Source organism: Dromaius novaehollandiae, chromosome 2, assembly GCF_036370855.1.
Source record: "Dromaius novaehollandiae isolate bDroNov1 chromosome 2, bDroNov1.hap1, whole genome shotgun sequence".
Taxonomy (NCBI): Eukaryota; Metazoa; Chordata; class Aves; order Casuariiformes; family Dromaiidae; genus Dromaius; species Dromaius novaehollandiae.
In genome coordinates this window covers 156992068-157016242 of record NC_088099.1, presented here as the reverse complement: position 1 = coordinate 157016242, position 24175 = coordinate 156992068, and the positions used below count along the sequence as shown (strand labels likewise).

Below are 24175 nucleotides of genomic sequence, written 5' to 3'. Positions count from 1 at the left end.
TTTGGGGGACTTTATTGCATGCAACTCCTAGATTCCCCCCCTTTTCTTCCTTTTTTTGTACATTTCTGAGAAAAAGAAAAAAACTCTGCTCTGAAGAAATACTGAGCTTGGGAAAGGCCCCTTGGGAGACAGCATTGTGAAGAAAGCCAGCACCAACTGCCAGCTGCTCCAGCATTCGCTTTCCCCGCTCTTGTGTCCAAGCTGCAACTGGCTGTATTCAATTTAGGACCAGTTTCTGTCTGTCAGGCTTGCACAAACGAGGACAACAGACCTAACTCTGACCCACGCCGCTGGAAGGCAGGAGTATCGCTCCTGAGGGAAATGGAGCTACAACAGGGTACCGAGAGGAGGAGGAGGAGGAGGAGGGGAGGCCTTGGTACGAGCGCACAGAGTGCTTTTAGTGATGACTCCAATGCACCTTACAGGAGCCGGCCGCATGGTGAAGGCCCCAGCACCTTACAGAGACACTTGCAGCCTGACTGTTTAAGGAACATGATCCTATGCTGTGGAATTAATCTGGTTTTACCAATAACTTCAAACAGGCAGAAACAGGCTCTATCAGATGCTTTTATTAGTCTATGGCTGGTATTTCACAGCGTTGAGCAAATTCTGCTCTCACCAGGGCAGGCAGTGTTAAACCTCTGCTGCTGCTGAGGCCGGGGGAATCTGGTGAACACAGATCAGTTCGGAAAAATCCCATCTCCTAAGGCATCGAGTCCATCAAGGCTAGAGTAAAGTATCACCTAATAATTTCAGAAACTCTTAAAACCACATGCCTGGGCTAAGACAGACCACAGCAGCTCTGGAACAGCAAGTTTTACAGAGGCTACACACAAACGCAGCCAACCACAGAAGCATGGAGATTGAACAGGGAGTAACGTCCACTCTGAAGTGCATACATCAAGCTGAGAAGCTCGCAACAACCTGAATTATCGAAGGACTGCATTTGTGAAAGCTTCGCATAACAACTACAGCTGCGGAAAGCTGAGGAAAAGTCCCCCGTTAGCTCTCCAGTACTCGCAGTATCATTTGAGGCCAGGAGGGCAACATGGCCCCTCGAAGGCACCGAGGACTCCAGCGTTAGGAAGATCGTTTTTATGTGAGAAAGTAACACAGGGGAAGTCACCAACTCAGCGAAAATGAGCTCTCCTTCAGGTCTCTCCGCTTTCCTGTCACACCACGGCTGTCATTTAAGGTAACTGCTAGTTAAATTAACACTGAAGTTGCAGTTAAAAAGTAGGAAAGAGAGCACCTGCGCCAGGGCCTCCCATGTAGGCACCACCAGGCAGGCGCTTGCGTTTCGGGGCCGAGAGCTACCGGGCAGAGAAGGGAAAACAAAATAGGTGACAGACTTTGTTGAGGCCCCTGGCCGGCACGCTAAGAAAAGGCTGAAGAGTGGCGGACAAAAGGATCCCCTAATCTTAACTGAGTCCTCCACGCCGTGAAAGCCTTGCCCCAGGGCATCTCCTCAGTACGTGTATTTTAATAATCAGCCATTTGAAGACTTCTCATCAAAGAGATAAAGTGGTGAAAATTTAACTGAGATTAAAGTTTTGACTAAAATTCCTCTCCGATTGCACTCAAACACCTGCACAGCAGTGCAGCTTCATGGCCAGTACCTGTGCTAGGGCTTGGAGGCAGAAGTTTGGCTGCTGCACATCCTACACTGTGCACAGGCACTAAAAGCACGGGCACCAAACCTACGCCGCTGGAACAGGGTTGCAGTGGAGCTTGGTTTCACAGTACAAAGCAAAAAAACAGTGGTTTAATAAAGTAATCCTGCTCTCTCCCAGCCTCCTACCCCATTCCCACTCCCAGCCCATAGCATTCTGCCTCTTAACATGAAAATTCATAGCTGGAACAGGGACCTGATCTGGAATAACAACCCGGGGGGGGGGGGGGGGGAAATCCTACAGTGCATTTTTTTGTTGTTGTTGTCACTCATTTGGCTTTAAAAGTCAGATCAGTTCCCAGCTCTAATTTTGGACATGGCTTCAGAAACAGTGGTGGCACCCCAAAGAGAGTAGCGTGCTACTGTGGTCAGAAGACGATACCTTTCAACGCCGTTCCCAAGTCCTCCCTCATCTAACCTCACTGTTTGCCACTCGGGTAACACACAACTTGTTCCTTACACCCATAACTACCAACTTCCATAAGCGCAATGCGGGACAATGTGTCATACTGCAGCCTGGAGCTTTAAAGTATTTTGCAGTACAGACATTTCTCAAAATTAAAGTCTATACAGTTTGTAGTTCAAAAATAAAACCACTGGAGTGTTTCCCTTTTAAACTTCAAGAAAACATTCAGGAGGCTTTTGGATAAATGTTTCACAAGGAGAAACTGGAGAGCTCTTGGCTAGCCAGCACGGCTTGCAAGGAAAAACTGCACTGCCACAACATTTAATGGTTCAGCTCAAGTACTGTAAAGCTGCAATAATAGAAGTCTTTAGTGTGGGTGTAGAGAAACTTCTGTCAGCCCTGGCTCTGTGTGTGCGCGCACGCATGCAGGCTTTAAAGTATAATACACTTCAGTATTTCTACTTATTAGATATCAGAGAACTATTAATTATTTCTAAAATGTGTTCTCTGTGTTTGTTAATGCATCGTGTGGCATTTTCTGCTGGATAATTTCTGGCTTGAGTAGACTCCAGCCTGGGAGAGACAGATTCAGATCTCAGTTACATGAAGCATAAAACGTTAAAAGCTCCAGTGAACTCAAATCAGCAGGCGAGTCGAGAAAACCTGATGGCGCTTGCTCTGAATTTGTACCTGCCTAACTGAGATCACAAACAGGCTTCAAGTCTCCAGCTAACACATCCTTTTGCATTCTGAGAGACTGTATAAACCCCCTTCAGAAAAGCCCTGCAGTCTCTTTTTAAATTCAGGCTCCTGTGAAGAGCTGCTAAAACACCCACACAGCTTAGTCTGGGGCATTTCCTAAACCTCCGCTGTGAGCAAGCAGAACGAAGCAAGGCTGGAGAGAGTTCTCACTTGCGAGAGGAGGAGAGCACATTTGCATGAGCTCCCTCAGTCCCCACAACGTTTTTTTTTGCTTGCTGTTGCATAAAGAAACATCTCTGTCCTGGGCCCTTCCCCCAGCAGCCTTTTTTTCCTGAGCAAGTCAGGATGCTGCAAAGGCTCGACCTGGGGCGCAAAAATAGTCAGAGCCTCTATTCACAGGAGATCAATGATCTGTTAGCAAGACGGGCATTAGTAACTAGGTTACCTACTATTTCTTTGCATGACTCAACTGATGTGTTTTACATCAAGCTCTGCAGAGATTGCAGAGGTCATTTAAAGGCAGAAAGTTTAGGGTTTATCGCTTACTCCAGTTAAGTTCTGCCTTATCCAGGACCTGATCCACAAGGAGATGAGAAACAAAGCAAACAGTGTTAACTGCTCCCCTGCCGAGCGGTTACTTTAATTTGCAGCCAGGATGGGTCTCCGTTGTGTTCAAGCATCCAGCAGGCACCAGCATCCGGCAGGGACAGGCTCCTGGGATTGACGCTGAAAAGGAGCTACTGGATACTGGAAGCACAACCAGACTGAGGCTGGCTCAGAGAATCAGGGCAGCAGCAGCGTTACCTGTCTATACGTGGGAATTGTCTCCAGATATACTTTCAGAATCAAAGTCTGCCAGTTCTGCCTGGCCTTCAGGTGCTGTTTGACTCCAGCTATCTGTACAGTCCGATGCAGCATCATCCTCACCCACTGTCACCTCCACCCAGTTCACATCTGCTGGCTCCTCGTTCTCCTCGCTGCCATGGCCATCGTGGCTGTTGCACTCCAACCTTTCCGTACCCTCCGCTTGATTGCCCAACAAAGAGTCTTTCAAAGGTTCACAGTCTCTTCTTGACCTCACAACTAGTTTCCCCCCATTCTCTTCATTCAGTTTTTTATGTTCCTGGTAATGCTGCCGAGAAACCTCATTACCATTCTTTGGGCTCTCAGTGTGTTTTGATCCCTTTTTCTGGTTTTGCTCATTATGACCATCAACAACGTACTGCTGTTGGTACTGGTCAATCCATTTAAGTGACCCTGTTCTTAGCGATGACCGGTTTTCCTTGAACCAGCGAACAATTTCAGTTCTTGTGAGCCCAGTCTGAGATGCTAACTGGTCATACTCCTGCGGTGATGGCCACTGGGTTCTTGCAAATGTGCTTTTCAGTAGATGAATCTGCTCTTGCGTTTTTTTATTGAACGTGGCAGAGGACCCAGATAAAGAGCCAGGTAGCTGGGAGCTGTTCAGCAGTTCTGCCTGGCTTATTGCACCGTTGTGGGTTCCTTGATCTTTAATTTTTTTGTATGATCCCATTGAGTCCAAGACAGCTTGCTCCATGCTGTCCCTTATTTTTCTCCGCTCAGAGAACCATGAATCAATCTCCCTCCTACTCAGTTTAGTCTCCACTCGAAGCCTGTCCAGTTCTCCTTGGGTTGGAAAAGAGCATCTTAGGAAACTCTCTTCAAGGGCTCTAAGCTGCTCTTGGGTTTTCTCTTTGAATCTCTGGGGTGTAAAATCTGCATATGGGTGGAATGAACGGCCATGTCGACCAGTTGAAGTCATTATTTGATCTTTTGCTAAAGAGTCACTACTCACTTGCACAATGCCCCGTTGACTTCTGTACCTGTGGTCACTGAACCACTTCTTGATCTCACTCCTGGAGAGACCTGTCATCTCTATCAGCCGGTAGATTTCTGCATCATCAGGAAACTGGCTTGCCATAAAACTGGCCTTCAGCTCTGCTATCTGCTCCTTCGTCTTTTTTCGCTCACTTGCTGGAGTCAGTGGTGCAGCAGTCAACTTGGCAGGAATCTCAGGCATCTGAACAACATGTGGACGCTTGGCCTCCGGGATATTTGATAGGGTCTGTATCGTTCTCTTTTGCCCCTGGTTAGGGGCAACAGCAAGTGTAATCGGTGAACAGGAAACTGTTGAACCATTTGACACAGGAGTCAAAACCAGACCAGTTTGGCCCAGTATCTGACAAGGCAAAGCTGTCTGGATGATAGGCTGGGGCATTTTTGCAGTTGTCAAAGGAGCTGGTAGGACAGTGATGGTTTGGGGAACTGCCTGGATAGTACCATTAAACATCTTCTTTCTTGCCTCCTCCACTTCTTCTGGAGACCAGCTTATACCATGTTTCAAGCGCTGAGTAGCGAACCAGATTCGGATTTGCTCCTCCGGGTGTTTTGATGCTGCTGTCAACCATGACAACTCTGCTTGTGTTGGGTAAGGAAATTTATTAAAGGAGTTGATCATAGTTGCATTAGTGTCCAGTGCAGAGTTGTATTTGGTACTGTTCAGAGGTACCGGGACCTTAGGGACGAGGTTAATATTTGGTGGTAGCTGTACAGAGGGCATAACATGAGCTAACACATCATGGAGAAGGTCTCCATTTATACAAGCAATAGCTTCAGTGGCATCGGTTATGATGCGGGGGAGAGTACCATCCACATGGTTTTCCATAAGTCCCTCTTCCAGCTTTTTGGGACCCTTCTTGGTTTCCACTTTAGGCTTTCCCAATTTCATCATTGGGGTTTTGCTCGCACTAATCCCCCCATGAAGCGAGTCATCACACTCCGCATTTTCTAGCCCACTGCTAGTGACAGTGACATTGTTAGTGGTGGTCTCAATAGACTGCTCTAAAACAGTCTGATTATTGCGTTTAATTAATTTCAATTTAAAATTACTCTCTCCTGGGTGATATTTTGTGTTGTGGTCAGACAAAGAATCGTATTTTTTGGTTGTGAAGTTGCACTCGGCACAGACATACAGTGGGTTGAGAATGACGTTTGGATGCTGAGTGTCAACATGCTCTGTAAATTCATTTAAGTTTTGTGTTGAGTAAGGGCAGTATTTACATTCATAACCACCCTGGAGTTTCTTAGATTGATTTTCAGTTGGGGGCTTTGCCTCAACCACTTCACAGTCTTTTACCGAGCTTTCTGCATGCCAGCTTTTTTTGGAGTCCTGCTGCGGTGTGGCAGCCCTCTTTTCTTTAGGGGTTTCTATGCCCTCAGCAGCTTCCTGCTCCACTACTTCAGAAGTTCGCACCATGCACGGAGTCGTTGACTTTCTTTTGCTAGCCATGGCAGCTGTTTGCAGTGGGCTAATGTCCCAAATGGTGACTTTCTGGCAGGGGGAGCAATAAACTCAGAAGTTCTCACAAATGGCTCCAACCTCCCAGGATTACTTTACTCTACTTTGTTTAATAAAGCATTTCAGCGCCAGCTGTGACCATCGGCTTCAACAGCAAACCTATCGGCTGCATGACACCTGTGAAACAAAGCACATGGCATTAGGCACTGATCTATAAAACACGTATTTAGCAGAAAGCTGCAGCTCAAGATATGTGTTTTTACAGCACCAGTACGGACAATGCTGAACACTTTTTCCTTCCCCCTAAAGAACTTAAGAGGCAAAAATCTGCCCACAAAGAATAAAAGCAGTGGATAAGTCACAACAAAGTGTAAAGCCATTCTCTACCTGTGGTAAACAAATAAGATGATCAGACACTGGATTTTAATCCCTACTAGCCAGTCAAAACATTTAGTTGGGAAAGACAAACACTGGTATAAATACTATATCTTTCTTTAGAAGCTGCAGTTTCTATTAATTATTAATTCCAAATCTGCAGGCTTCAAAATGAGTGCAATTTATATTAAATTTAATTACTTCCCACTGTCACTTACCTTGTAAATACATCTACTAAATTATTGTGGTTACTAATGATGGGCAAATTCTAAATAAAGCTATAGGGCCCTGCCTTAGTTGTAAAACAAAAGGCAGAAAGAAGAGTTAATACAAATCAACAGTTTCAAAGCTCTGTCTTGACTTGAGGTGGGTTCAAAGAGACAGATGACAGTCAGCCATGACAGGCCTCTACAGACCTGCTCCAAGTCTCTTCTGGAAGAAGAGTTTCCTTACTAAAAGCACCCCTTTTCACTGATTATTGACAAAAGTAGCTAGCAGAAGCCCCCAGATCCCTTTTAAACGGGGTCCCTCTCTGTGTGCTGCTGATACTCTCAAGTCCTATTCTGTGCACTTGACTCCCTATAGAAGGGTTAAAAAAAAAAAAAAAAAAAGTGTTTTAAAGGAGATATGACTTCAACACCAGTCAGCAAAACAACAGAAACTACACAATTTGTGTTATGATCAAATCATGCTCATTGGGTGTGTGTGTGTGGGGAATTTGTCACAACTATTTTATCTATCAAAAAATTGATGTCACTGTAAGTGTCACCTGCAAAAAACCCAAGAACTGTGAAAAGGACAAAAAACACCTCTGACACTGTCTTATGCTTGGCAATACTGGCTGACTTTCAGAGGTGCTGAGGAACTGAACTCCTCTCGAAACTGAGAGGAGCTACAGATGTCCAGCACTGCCTGGAAGTGAGGTCAACTTAAAAACAAACAAACCAACCCCAGCCAAAGAACAGAAAAACCAAACACAACCAAAGAATACATAAGCAAAAATAACAAAACAGCAACCTCAAGTTTTGGTCTTGCTTTCTCATGTGTAAATTTAGACTAACCTTGGTTCACCAGTGTTCACTAGTGTAAGATACGGAAGAATGAAAAGCTCTGCTTAAGTTTGAATCAAAAAAGTTTCTTTACTGCTTATTTATGGGTTAAGAAATAGTATTGAAACAGCTTATAAATGCTGTTACGTTTCCACTGCCTCAGCTAATGAATACTGTGACAGCGCAGATCACCCAAGCACAGTCATCTCCCTCATTTACCATCAAATCTCTCTGCCAGGCGCTTGGGCCACGTAGAGGCTTCAGCCAGTGCAGAGCGAAGCCATCCGGCCGGGGAGCGAGGCATCATGCGGAGCGCCTAGCACAGCTGCATTTAGCAAGCTGCTTTCCCCAGAAGTGCTGATTTTAACCCATAAATCACGCTTTCGGCACCGTGGCAGAGGGAGGTCTTTGCTCCCTATCAAAGCAGATACACCAACACTGTCCAAAAATAGTTGATCCAACACATCCCCTACAACAGATGTACTGACCACAAAGTGCTCTGGACACACCAGTCAGGTCCATGCCGCTGTAAAATCCCACCCGCCCTGGGTTCACGACACAGGTACTGTAGCATTGACCCGAGCAGGCCCACTGGCTGCTTCCCAGGGTTTCTAGCAACAAGGGTTTGCTGGAGCCTCAAGACTGGTAAAGCTGCATCCTAAAGCCAAAAGTTGCCGACTGCAAGGATGGCACAGCTCTGGAAACAGCTGGTGGAGCACCGAGTCTCCTCCCACACCCCACTGTCAGCAGGACGTGCCCTTCAGTGAAATGCCTCTGTGGCGAGATACCTTTTCTAATCAATCCTTGACTCTAATTTGCTGCTACTCTTGATCAGGCAGGGTCTGGATTTGTAATACTTTCAGGCCTGATGGGAAACTCATTCTTCCCACTCAAAAAGTCCCCGGGATGGCAGGGGGGAGAAAGGGGGCAGGCACCAGGAGTTAAAAACTGGAGAAGGATGGAAAGTGGAGATGTGTGAAGTAAGGGAATAGGACCTGTATTCATTTCAGTAGAAGCCCATTCAATTCAGGAATCTGAATTAGAGATCTCACATCTGATCAAACACAGATTTTCTCATTGCAAAGTCTGTAAGTGATGAGCTGCGTCCAGTACCCAGCAGAGCCACCAAAACCCCCCCCCCCCCCCCAAGTAAAAGAGTAAAATCCCACGGCAGCATTCATCAGTAGCCAGTTTAAGCCACCTCACTGTTGTCCCTGAACCTACTCCTCTGTGCACTGGCATGACAGCTAGAAACAACTTGCTCAAAAGCAGAAGCTAGCTTACTAGCTTGAGGTGCAATTTATGAACACTTTGTAAATCTCTAGAGCATATTTCTACTACTCTGCCCATCACAGATCAGCCTGCTACTGTATATCTGAAAAACCAAAACAATATACTGACAGGAGAAGCAGCTTCAGCTGGGAATAAGAGCCAGGATGCCAGCTTCCAGCTCCATCTACTCAAACACAGCACGGAGCAATTCCCTATACATCAGTTCTTGCAGCGCTTTAGCGGATAAGGCTCTCGCTAAATGCAAGCTGTTAATGCAATGAACGGACAGACCGGAGGAGAGGCTGCCCAGGGATGCTATTTGTTATGTTACGGACATCGCGGCATCCACGTATGGGTGCTCTCCTGTTCACAGAGCAGAAAGGCGGCTGCGAACAAGGGATGGGGCTGTTTGCAAGCTTAAGGCCAACTATGTGCCTTAAGCATTTGGCTCGGTCAGAGCTGTTAAGTGCCATTTCCCACTAACCTGGAATCACCAATGTCATAGCTGTCATTTCGCAGAGCATTAGCACCTCTGAGCTGACTGTGCCCAGCGGGATGCCCCCGCGTCCTGGCTCTCCGCTTCCTTAAGAGATGCCTCCCTGGGGCCGGGCAGCCCCCTCGCAAACAACTCCTAACACAGCCCGTCGCGGGACGATCACATCCCCTTCCAGCATGGGGACCCCTCACTGAGCCTTGCCAGCAGCAACAGCGAGCCGGCCTGTGGGAACGTGGCTCTAGCATTTCTGCCGCCGCTGAGCTTCGGGGCTCCCCGGGAGCCACCAAACCAAGTGGTGGTGGCCCAGGCAAGAAGCCTGGCGGAGAGGAGCTGGGCAAGGCGGAGGGCAGTGAGCAGCAAGCTCACCTTCCAAGTGAGAAGCGCGCTCCTTCCTATGGGAACAGCGCCGATTTGCCTGGAACAGACACGAGCTTTTGCTCTTCACCACCAGTTTCAGATTCTGGTTTCCACCAGCCAACATTACTTACAAGTCGCCTGCAGGACCACTTCCCACTGCAGCTGATACTATGACCACACTAGTTTAAAAACTGCAGATTACAAGCAACAAAAAAAAGCAGCCTTGGGTTTCCACCATCTCCCTTTCTGTTGTAAGGAGCAAGGGGAAGAGCAGGGGAACAAATGGAGCCTGGTTTTCTATGGATTTGTGCCGACTGACCTTTAAGCTGGATTATACTGAATATCCTCTATTATTTCCACATATTCCTTCAAAATTCCCCTCTATTTCTCCTCACAATCGTCCTCCCACAGAGTCCTTTGGCCGTGATCTATGGCTTGCTGTGCTGGGACTGCAGACGAGATCAGAAGTAGTCAGAGACAAGCACGCGACTGTCTAAACACGGGGTCCCCCATCCTCTCGACCATGCATTTTTATGAAACTTAAAGAAAATTAATTTTCCTCAAAACTTCTGCCTCTGTGTGAAATCTGGTCAAAAGGTGAGAGAAGGGGGCAGAAATCAACTCTAACTCCCTTGCTGCTGTCAGAAACCATGGTAAACGTGATCAGGTTGCCTAAATCTGCCTTGCAGATCACAACACACTTGTGTTTTTTACAGATGAGGCAAGGGAGGTGCAAGGGAGGTGCAAGGTAGTGCCCCGGGAAAGGGTGGCAGAGATGGGACCGGAGCTACAGCTCCCTCGCTGCTGCTGTGCTGCTCTACCCAGCCACACAGCTTCACTTATAATGGTCTGCTCCTTCTTTGATGTAGGACCTTAGCCAAGAGTCATGTGGCAACATCAGCAGAAGGAAGAGAATCAAAGGACATCAAAGCAAGAGCAAGGCTTATTTATGTTTCACTGGATCTCTCCCCCCACCCCCCGCCAAAAAAAAGGAAAAAAAATGACCAAAGAACAAAAGGATAAAGGAATGGCATAGGAGAGAGAGTGGAGGAAAGAAAAACCTACTTTAGATCAAAGATTTCTTAAAAGTCAGACTAAGTGTTTTCAAATCCATCTGAATTCCTCATTTCCTGGGATCTCACTGAGCTCCTCCACCAAGCTGGCTTGTTCTGCTAAGCTCCTGCCCCTCATGAGGGGCAGGTCGATCGGCCATCCCTACGTGAGGATGCTCACGTAAGACGAGGGCCAAGATCCCTCCAAAACACCCGTGAGCTAAATGGGTGGATGGATGCAAGACAAGAAACTCCGCCTGTTACCATTTTACCAGAAAGTGGCACAGATTGCCACTTGTGCCTGTGCCATTTTACACAGATAACATCCTATTTTCGTAACCATTGTTTTGCTAACTCACTGTTTTTAACAGTTTTTCTGCCACATGAGAACCATTATCCACTCTACAAATCAAACTCAAGAGTCGAACACTTCCTTTTGCAGACCAACAAAAGAAAAGAGCTTCTCTCCTCCGTGCCCAAAACTGCCTGTCTCAGATAGAAGGGGGAGGTCATGGACAACCAGAGACCATCTTTGCACCTTTGGCCTTGATGCAAGACAGCATCTTGAAAGAGGGGGAGAAAAATAAGGCCCAACACTGCTCCACTGGCTGCCTTTTGCTGTCGGAGGAAAGCCTCCTTGGTGGGCTGCCTGCTTGAGCAAGGTGGTGGTGTGTACCGGGACTCAGGCCACTGCCCCTCCAGGACCTCAGCAGGCATCTCCTTTGGGACAAACTTATATCAAGTCACTTGGAAGTCTTTCCTGCCCTGAAGCTTCCAGTCAGTTCTCACAGTGAATAAGGACCATGTACGCCGTGTCTCTAGGAACTGTGCCGTACGTGTTTGGAGGGGCTGCCCCACCGCATCTAGGAGCTGCTACGGAGAGAATAGGAGGCAACAACAGAAGCATCTCAGAGCTTCCAAAGGAAAGCAACCCGCTGGAGCAGCAAAGCCACCAAAGACAGCTTCAGATGTATGGGGCTCCTCCTGAACATGTTGCTAAGCTGTGCTGCTCTTGCTCCTCCAACACGGGAGCGAAGCGATGCTCCCAGGCGTTGAGTTGCTAGAGTTCAGGGGGCAACAAAAACGCTAACTTGACTGTGCGAATCATGGACCATCATCATAGTCCAGCTTCTCCTGGCACGTTTATAGCCCCCTCCGCTAAAGCCCAGCTGGTTTCCCTGGTTACGTTTCGTTGCTGATGGGAACCCGGGCGACTGACCCGGGCACCTGCCAGCGCACCAGTGGTGGCCCTTCGCCCGTGGCTCAGCTGGGTGCCAGCAGGGAAGGTGGCCTTTGCCCAGGCCAGCCCTCGCCTCCCACCTGTGCCCCTCCAGCCAGGCGGCCGTGCTCCTCTCCTGCCTTGCCATGCTGCAGCACACCAAAAAGAAGTTTCTCTTTCTTTTAATTTAATGAGCAGACACACAAAGCAGCAAAAAGCAACGAGGTAAAAAGACAAAAGCGTTTGTCTCTAAGCAGACAGCCGCGCTCATGAACCAGGTCCAAACCAAACCACAGAGCGTGTGCGCACGGCGAGAGCTTTTGATTTGCTTTGCTTCAGAAAAGCGATCTGGCACAGGAGCGTGCAGGTCAGAAGCAACGCGCTCCTTTAAACATACCTCCGCAAAACCGCATCGCGGCAGTCACGAGAGAGGCCTTAGCCTGCTTTTGTTTAATTTTCAAGAGCTAACGAAGTAACCCAGCCACAGTTCCGCGATCCTCACAGCCCCTCGGAAACCAGCTCCAGAGCATCAGACGGGAGAATAACGTGGCAACTGATGTGGCGACTCTGAGCATGAATAACAAAACACCAGGTCTCCTAGCTGGTTCCTTGGCTCCCAGATGGAGGACAAACCGGGGAAACCGTGGAGAACCACAGACTTATGGGGGGAAAAAAAATAAGCCGTGTTTTAGGTCTTGCCGGCACTAGTAAAGGTTTGCTTGTGTAGCGATGCCACCTTTCAGCAGCAAAGGGTAACTTCTGCCTCTATGGATTTCTCAAGTGAAACAAGCCTGGCTGGTAAAAATACTTTTGTGCTAGTAAAACTATATCTGCACTAGTGTGTTTGCCAGTTCAGAGCTGTTTAAACAAGGAAAAAAAAAATCCAATGTAATCTGTGCCAGCAGCACTAAGCCAACCAAGGCTGTGAGTGCAGACTGGTGTTACATACAGGTCAAGCAAAGGGCTGAAGAGCCAAAAATCAAAGCTTTCTCTCACTAAGCTTTGGGACCTTTTCGCTCACCCCCCTTTTCCTCTGTGCCCCTAGCTAGTTTTACGCTCCCATCCAGCCCCTGCAAAAAGCAGGGATGGAGGCTGACCTCCTTCCCGCGGTGCTGTATTCCCACACTGGCTTCTCAGGGCTGGTGGCAGGGTGGGAATTTTCCATGGCAGCTGGGATGCTGCCCATTCGCACAAAGCATAACCCAAAACCCCGAGAGAAAACCCTGGGAAACCGGTCGGGCGGTGGAGAGAGAGAGCAGAGGAGACAGAGATGCTGTCTTCTCTCCTAGCCAAAAAACATGAGAGCGCCTGAAAAAAAGGGCACCCAAAGATTATCCCAGATTTGCAGAGAAGTCAAATTGAGAGGCAGGAAAAACCCTGCCTAGCTCTCGCAGGAGGGCAACGGCACACCAGAAATAGCACTGCTTCACACCACATCGCTTCCAGCTCAGAGGCGGCCAGGGCTGAAAGAAAGTAATATAACAAAGACTGAAACAGGTTGAAACTCCCACCCGATGCAAATGATCATTACTTCTCACAGATCTACTCTGCACTTTTTTTTTATAAAATATAAACGCTTTAGCAACACTTGTATGGTTTGCCAATAAAGTTTTTTCCTACTTTTCCTCACACTGAGCTGTTTGCCACATGCCAGCAGAGAGGTCCCAGCACCTGGCCTTATCCTGGCACAAACAGCAGGAAAAGCAGCTACACAAGGATACCCACAAACCCACACCGAAACAGAGGGAATTTCGCTCACGAGGGCCAGCTGAAGTTTAAAGAGGGTGGAAGCGTTTCACTGCTTTACTGCTCAGGAGCTCGGTCTCCACGAACAGCATCCTCTCAGCTGCAACAGCCAACAGCAGCAAACATGCCTGAGCGAAGCAAATTGCACCCTTGCGATTAAAAATAACCCCAAACATCCAAAATCTTCCCCCAAGCCTGATCTGAACAGAGATGCTTCACACTGCCAAGGTGCAGATTGCTCCATACAGTTTTCCTGGTCCCCTTCCTCACTCAGGTTTTTAAACACAGCAAAAACAGGAGGTTTGCAGCACGGCATCCCCAGAAGGGTTGCACTCGTCAGGCACAAAGTCCTTCAGCCCCGGGGTTTTGGGGTGCTATCCTGCTTTACCACATGGGCAAACCTGCCTCAGCAAAGCCCACCTTTACTGCCCCGCAGATGCTGCCAGGCCTTGCTTTGCGCTAGCTTGCAAGCGGTGCAAAGCTAGTTTGAAAGCAGGGGCTGCATGTGCATCGCTTTTTTTTCCTTATGGGCTGAGGAATTTGCTACAGCGACGTGCAAGCCAGCCCCTTGCAACATCACAGCCCTTCTGTGCCTTAATTTCGGGCTTGCTTCAGCGAGCGACGACCCTCTCTGCTAACCTCTTGGGCTCAGGGGTGCACAGCTCCTCTGAGCCCCCAACGCGGGCGTCCGCAGGCACCTGCTCCACTTTTAACACTCTCCTCCAACCGCTCTGGCTGTCCAAGAGTCACGTCCAGAGAGCTCAGCTCAGAGCAGAAATTAATTAATATTGCACGACAACGCCAAAACCTCCTCCCCATTCATTTGCTTTTCACCCATGAAGGCTGCAGTGGAAAGAACACGCACGAGCAGAGTAAAACTACCGCCCCGCTCCCCGGCAGGGAGGCTGAATTCAGACTCACTAACGTTGTGGCAATAGTATCCTATAAATCCAGGGAGAGGCACTTCATGGCATGAAAAGGAAGATGCCTAAGGTGATGTTTTTCCTTCCTTACCACTGTTTTTAGCATGCGGCTGTTACAGTAATAATCAAAAAGCGTATCAGCTAGCACAGCAAAAGTGCTATTGCTCTCTACTGTGATAACACACTTAAAACAGTGCTTAATTATACGCAGGAGTATAAGCACAAGCTTATTCCTATAATCCCATTATAATTCCTGTACAGCAGATCAGGACTGCAATGATTTACATGGGGATAAAAAAGGAAAAAAAAAACAGAAAGAAGATTTTGTGAACTACAGACTAGAGCTTTTAAAACAGCATTGAAGTCAGATCAGCCTGAAGCTCCAACACTGTTACAAGTCTCAGTATGCCAAATAAAACAGAGTTAACGGGGAAGTGCATAGACCACTATATTCATCCTTTTGGGGGTACCTGTGAAGAAATACAGTTTGAAAGTGCTGTATGTTTTCAATTCACAGATGTTGATATGGACATATACAATGAGAGGAGGAAAAAGAAATCCAAGCACATAGATGTCTGTGATGATGGCAGGTTGCTATGGTCATAAATTTGATGTCTGAATAGAAGCAGCAATTATAGTTTTTCTTTCTTTTAAGAATCAGAGGCTCAAAATTTCCAAAGGTTACTACGGAAGCAGGCTGCCTCCAGGACTCTCGACACCTCCGGCACCCAAACTCTCAAACCAGGACATCAACACTCCTGCAAAGCAGGGGAGAGCAACTGCTCCCGCACCGCTGCTCCCTACACGCCATGAGCCTGGAGAGATACCGCAAAAATACACACAGCAACATAGGGGGGGCCCGAACGTAGGATGAGAGAGAGTTTTCAAAACAGACAGATGCATTGAAATATTCTGCTTACAGTGTATTCTTTTTAAACTAAAATGTTCTAATTTGTACTGCTGTAAAGCCAAAGATGCAGCAGAACAGCAGGTTTTCTGTGCTGTGCATTGCATGAAACCAAGGGGCCAACTCCTTCCCAGAAAAGGAGAAGTTAAACATTGTGTGCTGTGAATTTTCTATTTTAAATACACATCTGTGATCACTAGCACGTATTCTTCCCTTTTTTTTTTTTTTAAAAAAAAAATGCAGGTTAGTTGTTCAAATCTGGAATAGGCCCGATTTTAGATTTTTGCTCTTGGAAAAATGATGCAATAGCCCACCCAGAAAGGAAAACCATCAGCTTATGCCCTGGTTGATGCCCTGAAGCAGTATTTATATTGCAGCAACGTCCATTTATTCCACCCAAGAGTGGCCTGAATCTACGGCACAGCAAGAGACGGTTGCCCCGCAGAAGAGCGTGCAGCCCGGACGGGCAGGGCCAGTGAGGACCGGAGGGGAAGCAGGAACGCGTGCCAGCCCAGCGGCAGAGCTGGGGACAAACTCCAGGTTTCCTTGCTTCCTGGCCAGTACTTTCTCCACCGTAATAAGGGTTAGGGCACTGACAGCTTGCACACCAAAGGATGAGCAGGGCCACTGTGAGCGGCACACAGGAGCTACAGCTCCCACCGGTTTCTGATCTTAATGCAGCCTGGGAAACGTCTCTCCTTATCGCGTGGGCTTCTGCGAGGGGCACCTGCATCGGGATCCTGGCTGCGCTGGCGGTCTGCAGCAAAGAGAGAGACAAAAGCCCTTGCTCTGCACAGAAGAAAGGCCCCCAAAACTCCAGCGGCACCTACAGCTGTGCACACTAAGCACTCAAAATCCCAGAAAGGTGCTAGGGGATGCGCTACTGGGACCTCGAACACTCTTTGGGGTGGAAAAGTGCAAACTGAACTCAGCTTGTGCTGCTCTTCCAAGCGAGATGCATTAGTTACCTATCACCCCCTTAAAATACCGACCAATACAACAGCAAGTGTCCTCAACGTCCGCACAGGGGTTTAGACCTCTTGCAAATGCCCTGCATCAATTATTTCCAGGGGCAGCAAGTTCCAGAGGTTAATCGAGTGCCATGTCAAAGTTATCTCCCTTAATCAGTAGTATTTTCATTCCTATGAAAAGTATTTGCATGTTCATAAGAGAAATATAAAGAGCAGCAGGTTTCTTAAGAGAGAAATAGAAACCCTACAAAAACATTCGTTCTGATTAGTTTAACTACTTGTCGGTGCAGCTCACTGAATCCTCACCATTGGACTGGATTAAAGTCACTAGATTCAAGTAATTCTTCACACTGAGTTTATGCAGGACCATGTGGTGGAAGGACAAGAGATCTACAGATGCAAAGTAAAAGTTACCTGTAGGCATACAATATCTTCAGCTATACAGGTAACACCGGGATGTATCCACATTTGATTTTACAAAGAACAAACAATTTATTCTGTTTGAATATTTGCCTTCATTTCTTTTCTAGTAGGCCTTTAAAGAGGGAGTTATTCAGGGGGGCAGATGTTTTAAAGAAGTACTCTTTGCTTAAGTAGCTTTCAGAAATAGCTTCCCTTATGTTAAGGTCAAACATCTGAACAGCAACACGTCTCCTTTCTCCTTCCTGCGATCTCTTCCACGACACTGCCACCTAGACAGGGTATATCTCTATGCAGAAATAATCCCTCTTCAGATTTATTGTGATCATAAGGATACTCTCAGTTAAGTGTCTCCAAAGCAGAAAGAAGATTGGCAATTATAGACTAGAAATACTTGCTTTCTTTCCTCCACATGCTCCCAAAACTCATTCAAGATGTGCTATAAAAATGCAGATGGTTTGTAATTTATAATGCTGATGAGTCACTCTACGTCTGTCTGTCCCCCCAGGGGCTTTTCTGGGCATCTTCACGTTCTGGAAAGACAAGTACAGATTGGAGGATAAAATACTACAACAGGCTACAGCAACACCCTCCTTTCACGTGTTTTTACCTTGCTCCCCAAAACATGGCTCTTTTCCTCTCTGACCCCCGTTTCCCTTTGCACCCTTTAGCTCTGGGTCGGAGTTGACGGCTGTCACATCAAGGCAGTTGAACTGACGCTGTTTATGCAGTCTGGACTTCGGCAGCAGCTATTGCAGACATCCCTCCTGCAAAACCACACTGTCCGTGGAAGCCGCCAGGCAGATTTGCCAAAGGACCCAAACACTTGATCTCTTCCAAATTAAGCCAGAGCACAAACTTCACATCAAAGACACTTGAGGACAACTCTAATTTTAAGCATGCAGACAGGCAGCCTTCAGCCTCACCTGATGAAGTTAGTTGGCCAGCCTCAGGCCCCCTGAGCTGGGGAGCCACATCCATGCCCGGGGTGCAAGCAGACCCCGACCCATCCACCGCTGCTGGCAGTGGGAGCATGGTGTGGACCCTCCCCCCACCCCCGCACAAGTCAGTCCCCTCCTAGCCAGCCAAATGCAAGAGGCGCTTTGCCCGAAGCTCCCCAAAATGCAAGCGGGGCATTAGGTGAACGAGTCTGAACCACTGGTAAGGCAGCATGCAAGACCACATCTCTGCCATCCTGGCACATGAGAAGCCCTAAGCAGCAGCAGCCCCTTTTAAGGGCTTGGGGGGGGCAGTGGTGGTGGTACCACCAGCCTGGGAAGTGCTCTCCACCACTTTGACCTCCTTGCTTCCCTCGAGCCCTGGTGATGAGCAGGGCTGGGTCTGCCGAGAGGCTTTCCAAGCATCTTGGTGTAAATAAGGTGCACTATGATCTTGTCATGTTCTTAATTAAATTTCTTCTTGCTACTTGTTTAAATGAAAGACTGTTTTTTCCAAGAGCATCCTTGTATCAGACAACAAAAAACACAGTTCCACCTTTGGAGGTTTTTCTTCTTTAAAAACAGTCACACAACTGCCACTGATTATGTAAAATAGGTATCTTTTCTAGGTCCCTTCCCCTCGTGCCGAGTCTGCCGAAGATAGTTAATCATCCATGGTGTTCAGAGGATCCCACCGGCCCAGTATTGAAGGCTTTGCAGCCGTTCAGGTACCTGTCCCGGCACCAGGCCTGGGAGCTAAGGCAGTGCTATTACCCCCATTGCTCGGATGGGCAATTAAGGCACGAAGAGATTTTGGCCAAGGTTTCGTTAGATGGTCACGCCAGTTTACCCCTCGCTGCTGCCAAAAGGGATGTTGCTGCCAGGATGCCCAAGTCTGGCCTTGCCCAACATCACACTGGAAGCCTGACAAAGCTAGGAGTTGTATCCAGGTTTCCCGTGCCACAGGCTCCTGCTCTATCTTCTGATAATTAACATTATCCTCATTGCTCACGAGTTAAAAATATTTAACAGCCCTGCAAAAGGAGCTGAGAGTCTTAGGTGTCAGTGAACCAGCACCGAGGTCATGAAACCTGCCATCACAACTCACACTTGCAAGTGGTCTCAAAAGAGGAAGCAAGCGTCTGGAGATCAAAGGACCAAGCTAGCTGCTGTCCCTTAGAAACAACTCATCAGGCCAGGTGCACGCACACGGCGGAGCGGCCCGACGGCTTCCTGCGGGGCCAAGGCTCCCTCCGTCCTTGCACCAATTGAAAATTACCCTCCTCTGCAGCTGCAAGAAAATACAACCATGAGCAAAGTGGTGCCATGTCCTCCTGATCTTCCTTTGCTTGAATGCCAGAGCACCCCCCCACCCCGTTGCCATTTTTTGCCTAAATTCTGGGAAGTCCAGTATTTTCAGAAGGTTATTTCTTAACGGAGACCCTCTTTGTGATGACACCCAGCCCACCTCGGCCAAAGTCTGTAAGTGTACTTGTTCTCTTCTCTCTCCAGCTCTGAAGGCCCTAGAAGTCCTGTACCACTCACAGTTGATCCGTACACCTTTCCATCAAGGGCATGTTTCTTTCTGCTGTTGGTAACAGAAGTCAAGATCTCCCAGCATGCAACACATTATCCCTTCATCTGCTCCTCGGTCAGCTCAGAGGTCATATGCTGCAAAAGTGACCTTCTAAGAGATGCTTAGCTATGCTGCTTTCCATCATCCTCATTGTATGCCCTGCCTGTTGCGGTTGTTTCATTACATCCGCTCTTCACCTTCTGCCATCCCCATTTATCACCTCTGCACATCATTTTGCCCTTACTGGCTTCAAATTTCATCTTAGCACTTTGTTTTATATGAGTATGAGGTCTGGGCACTTACTGAGAAAAGAACAGAGAATTAAATACACTTTGAAACTTTGAAAACACGTGGTTTCAGTCTAATCCTATGTACAGTGCGATAGGGCCAGAGGCCTGCGACACGTTCAGTGGAACAGGCAAAGAAAAAACACCTGCATGTAACCCCTTCACCGCAGGTCTCACACCGCTTCTTTCCAGCTTGCTGAGATTTTCAGACATCTAATAAAAGACCAAAAGCCACCACGATTATGTGTCATAGGAAGTGAGCAGAAGAGAGACAAAATGTCACTGCTGTTCTCAATCTCCGAGTCCTCTCTATCTGCAGCTTAAAAATAATAGTCATTTGGAGCTAAAATTATGCAAAGAACACCACATTCTTGCTCTGTACCAATGCTCTAGTCTCTTCTTTCATCCAACTAATATGCTCCCAATCAAATATTTGGTTTCCTTAGAATAATTACACATTATTAAAAAAAGATTAACACAGACATAACATGCAGATATAAGAAGATTTTCAGAACAGTGCCTGCTCGTGGCGACCAGGCCTGCCTTGCTATGCAGCATGCTGAGATTTCGGGAGGCTGCGTACCATTTATTAAGCATCACTACCGGCAAGCCAGGCATCGAGGAGGCAGAACGGCCAACAAATGCATTTTGCCTGTAGGGATCACGGGACCAAGGAGCTTCCCTTTCCTCTTGGCAGCACCCTTCGCTGCTCTGCTCCGGCGCGGAGCCACTGCCCTCTGCGCACAGTCGCAGCTTGGCTGTTGGCAGGATCTGGCAAGGCCACAAAGGACCTTTGTCCAGACCAGAACGCGGGTGCCCGACGCTGCAATCCTTCCTTCCCCCTTGTCACGCAGGGCTGCTTTCCCAGGGCTTGGTTAGAAACACCAACCCCAAAAAGGAGGAAAAACAAAACAAAAAAAAAAAACAAACAAAAAAAAATCAAAACCCCATCGCACACCACCAAGCCACAATGATTAAAAAGAACCCTCCCCTGCTCAGATGTTCTATCCCTCGTGAAGCGCTGCAAGGGAGGGGAGCCCGTCGCTGCTTTTGGGGCAGTAATTCCCACAAACCCTATCCCGACTCGCAGCAGAGACACGATGGGGCTGAGAGGCTGCAGGAGCTCCGGCCTCAGGGTTTCTTTGCAGAGTTTTTTCTACATGGATACTGTAAGACGACTGAATATAAGGATCTCCAATTTCCAGGTTTATTTCTGTCCTCAAGAGGCAACCTTTCCCCACACCAGCCCGTGCAACAAGGGTCCCCGGGTGGGAGCTGCCAGCACCCGCGAGCTCCAGCGTGAGGACGCCAGCACCCGGGGCAGGGGAAGGGGCGCAAGCACCCCTTGATGCGACGCTGGTAGGAAGGAGTGGGATGTAGCGGGCTGGGAATGCCTTCCCTTTGTCAGAACTCCATGAATGGAAAAAGTAAATAAAAAAAGAGTAGAAATGATTACTGGATCACTGACAAACTATTTATGCCCCGGTCTGAGAGAAGGAGTAGTCCTTTCTGAAATCAGAAGTGGAAGAGAATTAAGAGTCTTTGCAAGCAAGTGAGGTTTCATAATCTAATCTTATGTTTTAAAAAAATTAAGTGACACACTTGTAAAATATGATCAGACTAGCACAACCGATACCTTGGCAGAATTTCACCAGAGAGCCACAAAGAGGAAGACGTTTCACTCCTTCCATTTCTCATTTTAATACATCACGGGGTGCAGAATAAGCTGGTTCCTACTCCCAAAAGTGGGGTTGATTTTGAGCATCCCGAGTTCAGATGCTTCGGTGCAGGACAGACTGCGCCTTTCGCTCCCGAGCCGCAGAAGGGCAATGTTTCACCCCGACAGACCATCGGGGCGCTGAGGAACGAGCTGCCGACAGCAAAAGCAAATTGGCTAAACCTCCCATTCATTATTTTTCCCCTCCGCCCCGTGTAAAAGCATTTGCAATCAGAACACCTTAAAATGCAAAGTATACTCAACAGTTACCTCCTCCTGTCTCCTCCCACCCGTTTTAATTTGGGCATACTTACTATTGCCTGTGGGGGGGAAAAAAAAAAAAAGTCATTACAGGCAACAGCCTCTCTGGTGCCCAGTTCCCCCTGGGGCTACTTCACAGCATGTCCAGATGAACAAGTTGTAACACTGTTTCTTGAGCAATACTTCAGAAATGCAGAAAAAGGGGAACTGCTTATTATAACAGAGGATTTTTTTGTTTGTTTGTTTTTTGTTTTTGTTTTTTGTTTTTTTTTTTTAAACTGAGGAATCTTCATCTAAAGCCTTTTTCTTTTTTGAAGCTGGGGTTCTTCTCCTCCCGTTCCTGGCGAGTGGGAGGGATTCCATTTTCAAACAGCAAAGGCTGGCTGATCCACATGAAAAAACGTCTCCCTAGGGGAGCACATCTTAGTCGCCTCTTACAAGGTCAACTGATTATTTCAGATTGCCTTTTGGTATGTCAGAAATCCATCATTGAGCAATTTCGCTCCATTAAAGAGGCAGCCAAAGGAATTATTTCTGAATAATCTCATAGGCATAATCGATTCTCCCCCAAAAGCAAAGTCCTAATAGCTGGTCTCCAGAAAGATTACACCAGATTGAGCAAAACGCAGCAATGAAGAAACCATAGGCAGGCAAAGTACAAAAATGGGAATTTACTCAAATGACAGCTAATCTTGCCGCTATCTAGGTCAACAGAAGAAAAGCAAGACCTGAGCTAAAGTTTGTAGCATCCCATAAGCCTCGTTAGTCTAGCTTTCCTCTTAGATGATTCATGTTCCTCTCAGCCTGCCTCCCCCTTCTGCTTTATACTCCAAAGCTCTCCTCTGGCTGCCGGGCTCACGGATTATCTTCTCGCTAAGTTGTTCAGAAAGGCCAAAGGGAAGGAGAAAGGAAAGCGTTAACCTCTTTCTGCCTGTCTCCGTGAGCGGTGCGCAGCAGGGGCTCTGGCTCGGCAGCAAGGCTGTGCGGCTTGCTTGCCCGCGAGGCGCTTCGAGGTCTGCAGAGCCAAGGTGTTACCGAAGCGCTAAGTCTCACTGTTTCCAAAAAACCCCGTCATTTGGGCCGGCGCTGCCTCTCCAGCCGGAGATCTCCAGACTGCGACGCTGCAGCACCCTGAGCATCACCACCAGCGCAGGCAGCGTCTGGGAACGGCTCGTGAAACCTTCATGTCCAAAGAACCCCCAAAATCCGTGATCAGGCGCAAGGTGAGGACACAGAAGTCACCTCTGCTTTGCCCAGCAATGCTAACAGCTGACTTCAGCAAGAAGTTAAAAGGCATATCTCCTCCAATGCAATATGTTAATAATCCATAACATGACGTGCCAGGACCACAGTGTGAAAAGCGAGGAAGTGGCCAGAGACAGGTCTGAGGCACAGAGACCAGAATATCCACTCATTCCTCCCCCACCTCAGCTCTCACTCCTCCCCCTTCTTCCCCTAGGGCTCCAAAACAGACTCCAACCAACCAGCCCTCAAAATCCAAATGTGACACTAATACGCAGTATTTGTTTGCCAAAACCCATGTGCTCTCCTTCCAAGGGAAGGGGACTGGGGACAAAAATCCCTAACTTACTGCACAATTTCAAGAGCCACTGGTTTTGTGGCCGGCTTGGGCTGATTCGGGTTGTCTCCCTTATCCCTTCTTGTGTTTGTGAGAATTTCTCCTGCTTTTCTTTAAAAGAAATAACCACCAACAAGCCAACACAAACTCAGTGCAGTGTGGCAGTTCTTTCCATGGCAACCCACTAGCGCACCAGCGCTTTTCTGCATGGACCTAGCTGCGAGAAGATGAAGGAGGGCAGGGAGAAGAGCGTGCTCAAAAGCTCCAGCTGTTTCCTCTAGCCTGCCACCCCAGGACACTGAAGGCATCAGAGAAAGGCAACACTTCTACAGCCTTGCTACTGAAATGCATCTTATCTCACACTGTTAGCCAGCTGCTCAGTCATTTGCAGTTTTTTTTTTTTGGTGCATAGTCAATATGCAAAAATATATTTTTGCAACTGTGAAAAGCTCACTGATGGGAATATCCTCTTTCGGAGAGGAGCCCTTGCTCCTCCCAGCACCGGCAGGACCACCTTGCTGGAAGTGTAGTGGCTGCAGACAGCCACCGAGGGCAGGGTCCTTGTGAGCTCCCTCTCTGCCTCCAGTAGCCATCCCTGGCTGCTGCACCTGATGTTCTGCTAGCACCAACGTGCAGTTACTGCAGCATCAGTTAAGCATGGGCTACACTTTCAAACTCGCCTTTGCATCCACACATTTTTCTCCAAAATATCCCCTCTGCCCTGCTCTTTAATGAATGCTTTAGAAATCCAGCATCCCCAGACATCTGCGGGAGCTAAGGCCTCCAGGCACATCTTGTCTTTGGCTATTCTTCAATCCAGCTGTGCAGCCAAACCCTTTGTGCAGCCACTTGGGATCCAGAGCTGACACAAGCCAGCTCCCAGGGATTTTGCTCCCCAATGGCATTCTCTCTCCTGCTCATCACCTGCAAG

At 47.9% G+C, this 24175-nt stretch overlaps 1 protein-coding gene across 2 annotated transcripts in view; it reads right to left on the bottom strand.

Moving 5' to 3' along the window:
• Positions 1-24175, bottom strand: part of ZHX2 (zinc fingers and homeoboxes 2) — a 74572-nt gene that overhangs the window by 2592 nt on the left and 47805 nt on the right. For both annotated transcript variants that reach the window (XM_064507836.1, XM_064507835.1), the window contains exon 3: positions 3585-6276. In XM_064507836.1, coding sequence (XP_064363906.1) covers positions 3589-6090 — 2502 coding nt within the window. In that variant the 5' untranslated portion in view covers positions 6091-6276 and the 3' untranslated portion in view covers positions 3585-3588. The remainder of the gene's footprint in view (positions 1-3584; positions 6277-24175) is intronic.